At 31.9% G+C, this 15458-nt stretch overlaps 1 protein-coding gene across 3 annotated transcripts; it reads left to right on the top strand.

Annotated features, from left to right (window-relative positions):
• The first annotated feature begins 2564 nt into the window (after positions 1-2564).
• On the top strand, positions 2565-14588 carry Atf6 (bZIP_ATF6 domain-containing protein ATf6). Of its 3 annotated transcripts, XM_023174624.2 has the most exons (9): positions 2565-2723; positions 2774-3022; positions 3080-4050; positions 5677-5813; positions 8109-8309; positions 8410-8556; positions 10050-10279; positions 11373-11524; positions 13037-14588. In XM_023174624.2, the coding sequence occupies exons 2-9, from the start codon at positions 2938-2940 to the stop codon at positions 13124-13126; spliced, it is 2013 nt and encodes a 670-aa protein (XP_023030392.2). In that variant the 5' UTR covers positions 2565-2723; positions 2774-2937; the 3' UTR covers positions 13127-14588. The 3 variants fall into 3 exon arrangements, with proteins under 3 accessions (XP_023030392.2, XP_023030391.2, XP_023030390.2); XM_023174623.2 differs by having other exon boundaries at positions 10053-10279; positions 11373-14588; XM_023174622.2 differs by having other exon boundaries at positions 11373-14588.
• Positions 14589-15458: the final 870 nt, after the last annotated feature.

Genomic DNA, 15458 nt, shown 5'->3' with positions numbered 1-15458 from the left:
ATACTAATACTTCTTCATTTATTACGTTGTGTACCTGTTAATGATATCAATGTTTTAACAAACGTTTGAAGGACAAACAGAATAGAAAAAAGATATTTAAATGTGATTAAATGTTTGAAAGTAGTTGTTTCGGATGATTTTTCCGTATTATTTCTGAAAGAAACTTTCGTGCATAATCTACACATTTTTGTAAAGAGTTTTATTTTGGAGTTGATCACTTTCTTCCTAAATTGGTATACAGATGGAGAAGTAGAAATCTAGAATGTTTTTTCCCAAAAACTAATTTCTACTAAAATACATTCCCTTTTTTAATAATCTAAGAATCTCTTTCTATCTCTCTCTCTCCGTCTTCTGTTGATATGGGATTTACGTCTGGTAATCGCGGAGAACAGTCCAAAACAGCCACTTCTTGGTGTTCCATAGTATTCCTAGAGTGGAGAGAGTCATTATGAGACATAATTACACATTTTTCTCCAAATAGGTACATCTCTCCAGAACGTATCTGAGAGTTCTAGCACTAATTGAAGTTGGTTGTACGGTAAGCAAAGGTGTTTCCGATTCCAGTACATTGCCGTTCCTTCTGAAGTTTATGTTCTCTCCTAGCCACTTTTGATACATAAATCGGTCTGTTGTAAATACTTTGCATAGGTTTACGAAACAACACTTTGTGCCATATACAGGGTGAGCCATCAAAAACGTATCACAAGACGTAATTGCCTTGGAGTAAGGAGTACAAGTTTCAATCCAACAACAATTGCAAAATCTTCGACCCTCTAAGTAGGGGTGTTATAACCCAATTTCTAAATGATAGTGTGGTTTTGATAACTCATTGATGAGGGTTTTCGATTCCCTATCCACTGTTAAATCGATTCACTTGTTGAGAAAATAAAAAGCTTTGAAACAATACGTTTTTCGGGAACTGCAACAAAGAAAAATTAATAATCCCAAAACTCACCGTATTTTTTGATTAAATGTTGTAAATGTTCTCCACTAACTTTCACACAATATTAGAGTTCTTCATCAAACAGTTCTTGTACATTTTGAAACATTCATCAGTGATTTGTCCTCGCAGGTCTTCCAATGAGCCCAATGGAGTGCCAGTTACATAATTTTAGAAGTGTTCCTTCAAAAAACTCAAGGCTTCAATCGGGTAACCGAGAAGGCTACTTAACCTGCTATGAAAATAACATCACACATTTGCAGGGATCGTACGTAGCACCGCATCAGTTCAGCGAAATTAATCGTTCGTCGAGACCCGGCTTACATTATTCATGCTCATTTGGCAACTGGCAACTTTGAGATTTATTATTCTGATGGTTTGTTCCTTCTTGGATATGCTGATAAAACCCTTTCCGTTCAAGAAAAAGGTTTCTTTTCGGCATTGATGACCAAGCAGCTGGGAACCGTCTACGTCTAATAGAAGTTAAAGCAGTGGTAGACCGGGAGTCCGTGGCAGAAATTTTCACCACATTTTTTAATGTCTGCCTTTTTCAGGGGGCATTTTTACAACCACAAGCAACAGTATTATGCGTTAAACGAATTTTATGCCCATGTAACTCATGCTTGAATTACTCTAGTTTGCAAAAAAATGAATGGTTACCTAAATTCAATTTTTTAACGTCTGCCAAGCACAGCGTAGACTAACAGTAGCATGAAATGAACGAATTTTCACAAGGCAGACGGTTTGCCGGTGTATTAATAATTTATAGGCATTAGTTAATTAACAAATTTTTTACAGTGTCTCTGAGCCATTTTTTACCGTCTGCCTCTTGAATGTAATGAAGTCTACGCTGTGCTTGGCAGACGGTAAAAAATTAACTTTAGTTAACCATTTTTGTGTTAAATAAAAAATTCATGCTTTAGCCAGGACACCATGTAACCGTCTGCCAATTATTTTTTGTGGGTTACGTAACCCCCAGCCTTCTAGTTGCATGAATGACAGACGGTAAAATGTTGGTCAAAGAAGCTTTTTTTAACTATAGTTAATGTTTAAGCATTTGTAACATGGGCAAAAAAATTGTTTAACGAATAATACTGTTGCTTGTGGCTGTAAATATGTCTTCTAACAAAAGCAGACGATAAAAAATGGGGTCAAAATTTCTGTCGCGGGCTCCCGGTCTATGGTAATTCATTCCTGTAATTGTTGCAACGATCTTATATTCGCATTTTTCGGAAAAATAAAAAAATGTTCATTTTATGATGAATATGTTCATTATCCAACCACATTAGGCTATCGTCAAAAAATATCGGAACTACTGCAGTAGTTGTGCTATCGTAATAACAACATAAACTTTATGTTGTAAAGTAAACTAAAATATGTGAAGTTAAAATTGGGTTTTAGTGATTTTATTTTTTCGTATTGGTCTATTGGTCAAAATGTTTTTGTAGGGCTAGTGTCTAGACCGTCGTTGACGGATTTTTAAAACGATTAAAACCATAATTTGCAATTCCATATAGCAATAAACTCTAAGTATATATAAAAATGAAATACAAATTTATTTTTCCATATTATCAAATATCTCAATACTTCGTGATTTGTTTATAAAAATCTACAATAGTTCCGAAAGTCGGAATATTAGACAGTTACAGTTTTGTTAAAGGATAGCTGAATTCCGCTGAATCAGTTATTAGATCATTACTTGTTAGAACAATAAAATTTCACGTTTTTTGTTTTTCTTTTCACAAATACTGAGGCATATCATAATCCACCAATAATGATGATAGTAAGTAAAAACTGTTGATTGAGCTGATTATCAATTTGTATTGTTTGCAGCCGGCAAAACAACCACTGCTTACCTGTTAACATGTGTTTTCAAAATATTTTGATAAGAGAAACTGATAACTTCAATTATTCAATACGTCGACATAAATAATTGATCTGGTGGGTGGAAATTTTCGTAAGGAACTAGCACGGTGTTGAACATTTGGTGAATAATAATGTTAACCACCGAAGACTATGGTTTGGAAGAATATGTTTTCAAAAGTTCTCCAGAATCGTGTAGTGACCAATCGTGTTCTACAGGTAATTGAAATGAACATACTGTTCTATCTGGTTTTGACTGAATTCACTATTTTTCAGAGTTTACAGATTTTATCTCTGACGAAGATTTTCTGACACAACTCGCTGTTGAACTGAATATACCCTTGTTGCTAAATCAAGGTGAAGATGAGCTCAGTATGTTGAATTCAGTTTATGATAAAAGTCCAAACGAAATATTATCAGACATAGCGTCACCACCATACTGTAAAGACGAAGAACTTTCTAACGAAATTGCTGATTTGCAATTCATGGACTTTTCAAACTGCGGCCCTGAGGCATACCCTAACCTTCAACCAGAAATTAAATCCGAATTATCTGATAGTTTACCATCTAGAAATTCAGCAACATCTGTGTCACCCATATCCCAGTTACACAGTTCTGATATAAAAGATGAAATACAAATGAAAACTCCACCGGCCTCTCCTGAATCTTTTTTCAATGCAGGAATGCTGAAAGATCCACCAAAGAATATTCTTTTTACTCCTATCAAAAAAGTTACAGGCTCAAATACTACTTCTCCTTGCTTGACAACAAAGCATGTGAAAATTGTACCAAAAACTCCATATTCGTTACCAGTGAAGAAAAATAATTTATTAGTTTTAAAGAAAGATTTGAAACCTGTAGTTGCCTCTCCCCAACAAAATGTTGTTATGCTGGAAAATATCAAAGTTACCGTACCACACATTCCCACAATTGATAACACTATGAAAAATGTCTGTAATATTAAACAAAATGTAGCTTTATCGTCTGTAACTGTACCAACTATGGCTGTACCTGTATCTTTACCTTCTATTACTCTTCCAACAGTAACTGTGCCTTCTGTTATAAATCAAAGAAACAGATTTTCTGTAACAAATATAAATTTTGATCCAAAAGTCCTGAAGAGGCAACAAAGAAAAATAAAGAACAGGGAGTCAGCTAGTTTATCTAGAAAGAAAAAGAAAGATTATGTCACTTCCTTAGAAGATCAAGTGAAAGTATTGTCAGCAGAAAACCAGAGATTGCAAACAGTAAGTTCCCACAATCATAAAAAATGTTAATTCATATATTTTTCTCGCTCCATCTATCATGTTTTACTCGAAATATTTTCAAATCTCCTTAGTTAGAGTGTTCGAAAGTAGCAAGCATATATGGTGAGTTGTGTGTCTAATTCACCGTCCAAAGATTGTGCTTTTAAACCGAAACTTCTACAATATATTTTCCTCAAAAGAATTTTTCAAGTTGAAATTGGGTTGATTCTGCTGTGTCACACAACTGGTAAGACTGTTGAATAGCCATGATGTTTATCAGGTGGCTCTAGAAGTTATCAACATAACCCTCTCAGAATATGAGGCTAATGAGTATATCATTCGATGTCATTGACACCAAAAAAAAACAGACACTTTATAGAGATCCATTGAGAAGAAGAAGAAAAAAAACCTGAACTACTTTTATGTGGTACATGTTTGTTATATAATTTAATAATTTACCGCTTCATTCCATCAAAATAAAGTATCTGATGTTAGCTTTTGCTCACCTGAATTCACAATAAACACTAAAAGTCCAAAAGAAATCATTTTACTTTATGAAATTGACACCGAACATTCTGCCATGATCTACGCTACTCTTTCTATTGGCAATCTCCATAAACAACCCCTCTAAATCTAACACTTATATGGTCAAGAAAATATATGTTTTTTTGTTGTTTCCCTTAAAATGTTATGTGAAAAGAAATAGAGAAGAAATAGATCAAAATTTCACTTTTTTAAGAAGTTGTTCTTCATGAAAATATTTGCTTGTTGATGCAAAAAAAAATGTATACAGGGTGTCTGAACATTATCTCTATTCAAGCAGTTCACTTGATAATGAAGCAACATATACATTATTATTTCAGATACAAAGAAATACGGTTTTATTTTTTAATAAAAAAACATACACTTTTTGGAAATATTGACGTCAAGTACATAAGATTGATATAGCTCTAATATCGGCATGTTGCAATATTACTGTATTTGTCAAAAATGTGGACTCATCTGGGAACATCAGTTTATGTAAATTGAATTTTGAACTTTTCGGTCGCCCTGCATCAACAATTGAATGTTTTAGCAAGCCAAAATTTCTATAAAGCATGACTTTTTCCTTAAAAAATGTACTTGGTTTGTTTCTTTTCTTGTATAGCACATTGCAGGACTCACTTTATAATACAAATATAATACAAAATATTTAAATTATTGAATTTATTGCACCAAAAAGATATTGATGCAGAATTCAGATCATCATTATGGTTCAATGAAACTTATACAAAAGTTCAGAGACAATTACTGTTGTCATATTATTTTCATCACAGATTAGAACAGTTCAGAAAGAAAATAATTTTGCAATAATTATTTTCAAATGTTGTAAGAACAAAAATTATTGAACTATGTCAATAGTCCTATGTCATTATAGCTTCATTCATTGTAAATACCAATCCCCAACAAGAACAACAATATTTAGAGTGCTTCAATGAAACATAATATTTTAAAATCAACATTCAATAAAATTACCACTCCTGAGAAATATAAAATATGTTTGAGCATTCTTCATTTAATTCTACTCTTTCATTCTACATACTTTCTATCATCTATTATAAATTCTACTTTTTCTTTTATTTTCAGGAAAATTTGCAGTTGAAGGAAAGATTAGCACAGTTTGAAGATGATACTTCTAGTAGAAATACAAACAAATCTGTAAAACCCAGTTTAGTTTTATGTATTTTTCTGTTAGTAGTTGGTCTAAACTTGGATTTTTTGAGGTAAATTAATTGTTATATCAGATTTTAAAATAACTTATTGCCAGAGGTAAAATGTAAATTTTTTATGCTTTTAACAATGCTGGAACTGAGCCAAAAAAAGGGAAAACAAAAAACTGAAAATCTTATCAAACAGTTATCCGCAACATTATTTTTTAGCCCCAGAATCTTTTCCTGGTCTGATATTTCCATCAGTATTTTTTCAAATAAGGAAAAAAACTTATTTGGGATTTTTTTTAAAATTGACAAAAAGTACAGTAGATTGACTTTGTAAGTTGCAATATTTGTTTGAAAACATTTTTTTTAATTAGTACCTAACCATCTTTTTGTTATGTTTTTGAGCAAATTTATATTTTCAATTTCTTCAGCCGCTATTCCTTCAAACTAGATAAAAAATATTTATTGAATTGAGCAAGAGCAAAAAATTGAAAAATGTATTTCATGAATAGAAAATTTTTGGAACACAGGTATTTTTTTCACACATGGAAGCAATATTAATTTGTACAACATCTTAAAGAAAAACTATCTATAAAAACTCTTCATAGAGATGTGTAAATCATGCACAAAACGTTTTTTTGGGTTCAATTTGAGAGAAACATGTTTGAAATAACTGCATTTGATTGAATTACACAAAAATCACTTTTTTCATTCAGTATGTATTCACAAACAATCGTTTCAAAACTGAAACAAATATCAATTACAGAATCGCTTCATAAGTAATATGAAAAAAAGTGTTTGATGATTTGCAAACATAATATACAGTTTTGGGATAGAAAGTGTTGAATATAGGAAATATATATATATCGTAACAATAATAATACCTTCATGGAACAAAAATTAAATTTCAAATAGGTTTTTGTTCTCAAATATTATGATTTTCATCTCTTTTTTGAATATATTTAATGGTGTTGAATGAATGTTAACTTTCTGACACACTTGATTTAATTTATAACACATTGCAAATAAGGGAGATTTGAATAACATATTGGTTCAGTGTGTTGGTAAGTAAAAACATTGTTCAGTTCTACCACTGATTCTTGGCACATCAAACTCTAGTTGAGGCAATAGTTTTGGTGAGGTGATATAATTGTTAACCAGTTTGTATATGAATGCGCAAGAATAATAAGTTCTGTCTTCAAGAGATGGAAAAATGAAAACGCTTCAAAAATATATTATTATCTATTTCCTGTCTGGGGTAGACATGATGTAGTTTGTAGATGACATATTTCATAAACCGTTGTTAAACAGAATCAAGCGATTGAATATGTGTAGTATATATAGGTGACCAGATAAGAGAGCCATATTCTAAATGGGATCTAACAAGTGAGTTGAAGAAATTAATAAAACTTTCCTTGTTTTTGAAATCTTTGCAAGTTCTAAATAGGAGCCCAAACATTCTTTTTGCAGCAGTTAAGAATGAGAGTTTGATATCAAAGAATACTCCTAAGTTTTTACAGCTATCTGTTTTCACCATTAAATTATCATATTGAATAATTGTGGTGAATAGTGGTATGTTTGTTACAATAGGTTGTATATTTATATTTACTTGAATTGAGTGGAAGATTGAAGAACACCAGAGAGTTAATTTATTTAAATCATTTTGTAGTATTTCGTTGTTATTAGCTGACTCTCTGGTACGAAAAACCTTCAGATCATCAGCAAATAATAAAATTTCACTATCTATATTTAATCCTATGTCGTTGATGGACAGGAAGAATAGAAGGGGAGCTAGATCGCTTCCCTGTAGAGCACCACTGGTTGCACTGTATTCATCAGATTTGTGTCCTCTGTATTCAACAAACTGTTACCGATTCGTAGGATAGGAATAAAAGAATTTAAGCAGATTTTATTCGAAATCAATTTCATTGAGTTTTGAAATGAGTATGGTGTGGTTCAACTTGTCGAAGACCTTTGAGAAGTCTGTATGTATTGTGTCTACCTGAAGCAGATTTTGTAAAGCACAACTAATCGTTTGTGTAAATGTTATTAAATTAGTTATAGTAGATTTTTCGCGATAAAGTATTGAGTAGAAAGACAAAAAACCATTTTATTATTAATTAACTTAAGGTCTGGTACCTCTGTGTTTGGAACTACAAAAATCAAGACAATATCTTGTTTTTACGCAAACAGATTTTAGCGTCAATTCGTTTATCATGATAATAAAGTTTACATGAAAAACAGAAATGTAGACTACTATATTATGGTTCAGCAAAAACCCTATTCACAATAATCTATTTACCCAACGCTATTCAAATTTCTGTTTGCAACTTGATCTGATGTCAATAATATTTTTTATAGGAATCCATTCAGTCAAAAAAGTCAATTGGTTTTAAAGCAGGAATTACCGAAGTTAAATGACCACCATGGAAGAAGTTTACTGTGGTCACCTGATGAAATGGAGAACCACAATAACGAATCTACAAAGTTTTCCCCATATTCAATGTGTCCGGCTACAATCAATCAAACAGAGAGTGTCCGGTTGGCACTCGAATTAGAAAGGTTACTTTTATATTACTAGTTTGTTAATATTGTATAAATAAATCGTGCCACGCATACGTATTGTGTCAAAACTAACTGTTATATTGATTTTTTTTTGTAGATGGATTGGAAAACCAGTGGACCTGTCATCAAGAATTGGCCCTGTAAAAAATGTGTCAACCCCCATCAAACATTCAAAACTGCGTTACAGAAAGAAGAAGTATGGGTCGAATAGTCCTTTCACATCTGTTCCTTACAAACGTTACAGGTAGGAAAGTGGTGCACCATATTTCCATTCTATTCAATAGATCATGTCAGTAGGTCATAATGATTATTAGAATTTTTGTCTGTGTGTTTATGCTTGCTAATCTAAAAAATGACTCGAACAATTTGGGTGTGGTTTTTCCTTATTCATTATGGTGAGCTTCGCTTATTATTCAGTATTTGATTCATTTCAATTGGTTTATAGATAAAAAATCTATGCAATACAAAAATAGGATGGACCCTGTTGAGTATTATAAACTCGCCTATACCTATGTGGCAAATCATAATGAAATCACAAAATTTTTGGAAAAGAGATCAAATTAATGTCACTTTATCATTATTGTGAATCTTCTTTGAACTCACCTAAAACGTCGATTTCATTATCGCCACCACATTCAGTAACCCGTACATTTTTTTTTCAGAGGGTTTTTCAAAAGATCCATAATTCCTTAAAGTATTTTCGATTCGTTGAAAATATTTATGATTAGGTTCCTGATACATTGCCAGAGATTTGGTAGCATTCCTCAAACATCTCGAATATACAAAAAGCATATCCACTTTTTCGTCATTGGAAAAATTCACGTTTCTCCCTTAAAATCACTCAACGATTTGAATAACTTTTATTTTGTGTGTGACAGTTAACTTGACATTCACATTCATGTATTTCATGGCTTACTTAAAAAAAAGAAATTATCGCTTATTATGTTTCTCGTGAAAATCGTCTATGACTTTTTTAACACAGTATTTTTATCAGTTAATTCTTGTTGATATCCTCATTTTCTGAACAGAAATGTTTGAGTAGCTACAAATTTTCAAAAGACATTTGGAAATTATGAATGGCTTGGTATTGATTCAAAGATTATTGTTCTCTCTTTTTCAAGACGACCCTGACAGAAATTTAGTTGGATTTCAGTGAATACATTTCTAGAAATGATATGAAATCTAGAAAAGTTAATGCAGTCAAGCTGCTGGAATTATTATTATTTTCCAGCAGCTTGACTGCATTAAACTTTCTAGAGATTTCATATCATTTCTAGAAACATGTGGATTCGTTTTCCGATGGCATTTCAGGTTAGCTTCCCAAATTTCTGCTACCGCAGTTGTCGGTTGATTGGTCAAACCACCAACACTGACATAAAAACTTGGCAAGTTGACTTGGGTGTCACACCAATAGGTGGTTCCACTTATGTTTCGCTTGCGTTTACGCAGCTATTTTTATCAAGTACTTTCTTGGTTTTTCACATTTTGTCTTCAGTCGAGGACCGCCTGCCCGGTACTGACGATGCCCAATAGACTGAAACAGCTGTCTACCGGTGGCTCTTAAATTGAAATCAATATGGGAATGATCAAAAAGTACTTATCTATTTATTATATATATATATATATATATATATATATATATATATATATATATATATATATATATATATATATATATATATATATATATATATATATAACTGATTGTTCAACTCATAATCAATGAAAATATTACAGCAGATTAAAAAATGAACAGCAGTTGGGAGAACGACCTAAGAATGAATTGCAACTATTTTCCTTGACTCCTGAACAAGTTTATTCAGAGTTCTTCGAAGCAATCAATAGACAGGACGATACTTTTTATGTGGTATCATTTACTGATCAGAATATGCTCTTACCAGCAATTCACCACAATAAAACGGGTAGGCCCAAAATGTCTCTCATCATGCCTTCTGTGTTACCAAACGGTGAGTATCTAGTTTAAATTTTCTCAGATTTAGAAGTATACAGCCGTAATCTCTGATTATTCTTGAATGTATTTGTAAAAATATTTTAGTACACTCATTTGCATGAAAAACAGTCACTTCGAATTGTTGTCAAATCTTGATCTAGAATATTTTTTTTATTTTCAGTCGAATTTGATTTTTTTTTTTTTTCGATAAATGGGAGGAAATTTATCCCAGAATAATTCACATCAAACATATTTCCTGATAATGCTCGATTTATTCATATTATACAAGGGAAAACAAAGTTATATTTCTATCAAATAGGTTTGAGACATCCTGATTGGTTCATTCCTTATCCATTCATTTTGATTTTACGAATTGTTTCAAATCTATGAATTTTGAAATAAAGCTTTTTATTTTAATGATTTAAAAATTAAACGAAAACATAAGTAGCGAACAGTTGAAAAAGAAAACGAATAACCAAAATTTCATTATGGCGTGATGCCTCCTCTAGCTTGGACCATAGCTTCCATTCTCCGAGGCATTCCACGAATTAGGGTTCCAATGTACTCCTGGAGTATGTTATGCCACTCTTCTATGAGATCAACACAAAGTTCTCCCAGACATATCGTAATAGTAATACATTCATGGAGTATTCAAAAGAATAAAAGTGTTTCATGATTTGCAAACACAATATACACTTTTGGGATGAAAGTGCTGAATACAGAAAATATACATATATCGTAACAATAATACCTTCATGGAATAAAAAACAAATTTCAAATGAATATTTGTTGCTTCGCAAATATAATGTTTTTTATCTCTTTTATGAATATATTCGATGGTGTTGAATTGGAGCCTTATTAGGAAATCAGTTCGATGTAAATTAATTTGGAATAAATCGACTCCCATTTAAAAAATGATATCAAATTTAAAAGTTACTGACGATCAATAGTAAATATTACAATAGTAAATAGTACAATAGTAAATCTTGACAGGTAGACTTAAACTTCTGGGGTAGAATGAATCTAAACTTTTTGAAGATTATTCAATATAATGGAAATTATAATCGGAGTCATTTGATGTGAAATGATATAATCCACAATTGTTGCAGATACCATTCCCCACTCATCTTTGATACCGTTGATGAAAATCGATTGCGAAGTTTTAAATACCAGATTGATCTACATCAAACATGGCACCATTCCACAACATTTGAAGCGATACAGTAATGAAACGGCAAGAAAGGAAAGTCCAGATGAAAAGGTCAGCGATAAGAACAGCCATAGAACTCGTGATTACAAGAAACCGTACAAACCATATTTCATAGACAAATACGCATTAAAAAGTAGTGAGGAAATTTTTGACTTAAATTAAGTTGAAATTCTGCTATATCAAAATTAACATATAATTTATGTGAATTTTAGTTCCTTTGATCTCAGGATGTAGACAATGTCTACTCAAGAAATCTTCATTCGTATTATTTACAAATACATAGGTAGATAGATATCTCATAGAGATGAAGAGAGTAGTGTAATATATAGTATGTTTGAAGGTGGTTGACAATGTTTCGTGGTGTATTTCATCAGTGCAGACTTCCATTGTCTAATATAATATAAATTGATTTGAAATCCCTGAAAGAATCTGTAAAAAATTAAAAATGATCAACTGAACAATAACAATTTTATTAGACAAAAAACTGAAATTACAACAAGCAACAACAAAAAAATGAAATATTAATACAAGCTGAAAATTAAAAAGTTTAAAATATTAACAAAAAATGAAAATTAAAAAAGATTCCAAACCAAGTTACGTCACGACGTTTCGATTGTTAGTATCTACAATCGTCTTCGGGTGATAACTGGACTTATTCCTCCGAGATCTGACTATTTATAGGTCATTCGAGTGCTTTCACCTATCCCTTCTTCCCTCTCTCCGCTGCATTGGTTTCAGAGGGAGATGACCGTTTGGCGGGCGTTGGTCGTTTTCCGCTTGATTAGAGGTTTCCATATGTTACGTATATCTACGCTAGCTTGGCTAAATGCGTTGTTGGACAACATATACGCGGCTTCTTTGAATTTTCTCCTTAACCAGGGTTCTTCCTTGTGGATGATTTCAGCTTGAGCCCACTTGATGTTATGTTGATGAGTCAAAACATGCTCTGCTATTCCGGATTTGCTGGTTTCTCCTCGCTGTGTGAGTTTCTTGTGCTCAGCAATGCGAACTTTCAATGGCCTCTTAGTTTCACCGATGTATGATTCTCCGCACTCGCAATAAATGCAATTCTTGGAATCGTAGTTCGCGTTTGGTGGCCTGGTTTTCGTGAGGCTGCTACGGATAGTGTTTCCAGCTTGTATTAATATTTTATTTTTTTGTTGTAATTTTAGTTTTCTGTTTAATAAAATTGTTATTTCTCAGTTAATCTTTTTTAATTTTTCACAGATTGTTTCAGGTATTTCAAACCAATTTATATTATAATAGACAATGGAAGTCCGAACTGATGAAATATAATATATAGTAGTTTTTTATTAGCACGTGAGTTTAAAAAATTAGTTGCTAAGCAATCGGAAAGATAGTAAATTTGATTAATTCAGTGTTGGTTAGTAGTTGAATTTACTTTAACTCATGGTAACTAATGGTAACATATTAGTGTTTGTTGGAGGTAACTAAAGGAGAATATTAACAGCGGTTTTGAGATTGCAAGTCCTAATGAATCAGAGGGAGTTCCATCATTGGTTTTTAATTTGGGAATATTCATGCACACGTCAAATGTTTCAGGGGCGGATCCAGGATTTGGCTGTGGGAGTGCGAAGAGGATTGTATATAGGTAGTGGAGCTGATAAGGCAGGTGGTCCTACAAAACTGTGAACAAAAACCTTGTTAATAAAAAAGCATGGCAGGCAAACATTTTCAACTTCAGGGTCACCTGGTTTTCAATAATTTTTACAAATGATGAGGCAGGTGGTCCTACAAAACTGTGGTTAAAACCCTTGGTAATAAAAAGCATTGTAGGCAAACATTTTCAAGTTCAGGGTCACCTGGGTTCCTAAAATTTTTACGAATGATAAGGCAGATGGTCCTACATAACTGTCAAAACCCTTGTTAGTAAAAAACATGACAAGCAAACATTTTCAAGTCCAAGTTCACCTTGTTTTCTAAAATTATCAGGAAATATTAGTTGAATTGAAGTATTTGAATGTGGTTGACAATATTCCTTAGTGAATGTTACAGGATGTTGCAATGGATGTTCGCACCCTTAACATTTAATTTGCAAGTTTTTTTTTTTTATTTCATTACAGAATTTCCATTTTTTTCTGATGGTCTCAGGTAACAAATGATTTTTTTTTTCACATTTCTTTCTATTAAAAAAGTACAAAATAAATACAGGGCTGATTTATACAAATAAAAAACTGTATAGACCATTGAAAAGTGCATTCTCTATTTAGGCTTGTACCATCTTTATCAGAAAAATTTCTTATGTTATGCATTGCTTTAAATTTTTCAGGCAGTAATTGAGTGACCTTATATACAAAAAATTCGATCAAAACGTTTGTATTTGTTTTGCCTTTATTCATTACCGTTAGACTTATGTCATGTCAATGATCTGTGGAGATTATTAAAATATATTTCTGTATCAAAATTACGTTAACTGAAAGATTCAAAATTTTAACAATTTTTTGTTGAATCTTGAACTATTCGAAAATGTTGTATAGACATGAATACCTATAATTCGAAATCCTCAGATATGCTTTGACTAATATTTGGGTATTGATATTTACTAATTATAACTTATAAAAAAACTATAAAAATTAAGAATTTCTGTGTACTTCTTCATTCCTGTTCAGTGTTCTAACATGTGAGGGAATTGTTTTGAACTTATCGAAAGAAAATATGACCCTCCAATTTGTTTAGTACAAAATCAAAGTTGCAATTTTCTAAAAATTTCTGGGACCGCTTTTTTTCCGAAAAAATTCACAAATTCTATCGACTTTTTAGTATGTCAAGTAATTTCAAAAAAGAATTTGTAAAGATTTCATATAATTCACTCCTCATTTTACGACAACAATGTATAACAGAACTTTCAATACCTTCAAATGGAAACACTTTATAATCTACTGCTGAGAGAAGGGAGTGCGTCATCAGGAGATGATGTTTTCGCGATAGCACTTCTTGACAAAGATTCCACTACTGGCCACAAGTAATGGAAATGAAATTTTCATCCAACACTGAATTATTTACATTTCTATCAAATGACAAACTGCAATATTTTCAATTGTAATAAGGTGTTTTGGGAACTGATAACTTTTGTTATAATAAAAATAACAGAAAATTTTTTATTTTATTTGGAAAAAATATGGCCTCCTCTCCCTAATGACAACCGAAAAAGATACTTGTTTTATCTATTTGCTGACTTGATAACAAAAAAAACACAGGATTTAAGGCTCTTCATAATTCAGTAAATACAGTCACAATATGTGGTTGACAATGTAAGTGAACATTTTAAATTTAGCGCCAAAATTTTCCTCAGAACTCAGTGATATAAGGCATTTTCTGGCGCTCATGTATTCAAAACGTATTCGTCTGTGATTCATATACATTCCTTCTGGCTTTGAAACGATGACGTCACGTTAACTATGATTTGTTTGAAACATATTCATGTAAGGTTCTTCTTCTTCTCTTTTTTTATGGTCTTTGCTTCCCTTCGACGCAGTAGACCATTATTTCGTATGAGGTTGGTTTTGAAATGAAATTTGACGTTACGTTACGTCAGTTTCTGCTTTATTTTAATCGTTATAGTTTATAAAGTGCTGAAAACTTCTCATCGAATAAGTTGTAAGGATGTACAATATAAAGCTGGAAAATTAATACTTGCACAAATCCAATTATATTTGATATTACAGAAAATTGAAAAGAATTTGTTATCTGACACAAATTGAATCATTCCATTCTGGCGAATTTTATTATTATTGACGTAACTACGAATTGTTTTTGAATACACGCTCGAATACTGTTAAACGCCAGAAAACACCTATATATGTTGGCACCTGGAACACAATACCAACTGTTCAGACTAGTCAGTCCTACTGTGAATTCCTTTGATTTAAAGTCGAAATAAACCAGGAATCAAACGCTTCAAGTCAATCTCTTTATTTTTTATATCTTTCAAATTATTGTCAATGTCAAAATCGTCTTTTTTTAT

Source organism: Leptinotarsa decemlineata, unplaced genomic scaffold, assembly GCF_025532065.1.
Source record: "Leptinotarsa decemlineata unplaced genomic scaffold, Ldec_3_MD MMD2_tig00026328_RagTag_RagTag, whole genome shotgun sequence".
NCBI lineage: Eukaryota > Metazoa > Arthropoda > Insecta > Coleoptera > Chrysomelidae > Leptinotarsa > Leptinotarsa decemlineata.
This window is presented reverse-complemented; position numbering and strand designations above follow the sequence as displayed.

Bases quoted from the DNA above. Each gene is read 5' to 3' on its own strand.
- Atf6 (XM_023174622.2), top strand. From the start codon at position 2,938: ATGTTAACCACCGAAGACTATGGTTTGGAAGAATATGTTTTCAAAAGT. The intron at 5,814-8,108 runs GTAAATTAATTG...TATTTTTTATAG, and splicing joins CTAAACTTGGATTTTTTGAG to GAATCCATTCAGTCAAAAAA. The intron at 8,557-10,049 runs GTAGGAAAGTGG...AAAATATTACAG, and splicing joins GTTCCTTACAAACGTTACAG to CAGATTAAAAAATGAACAGC.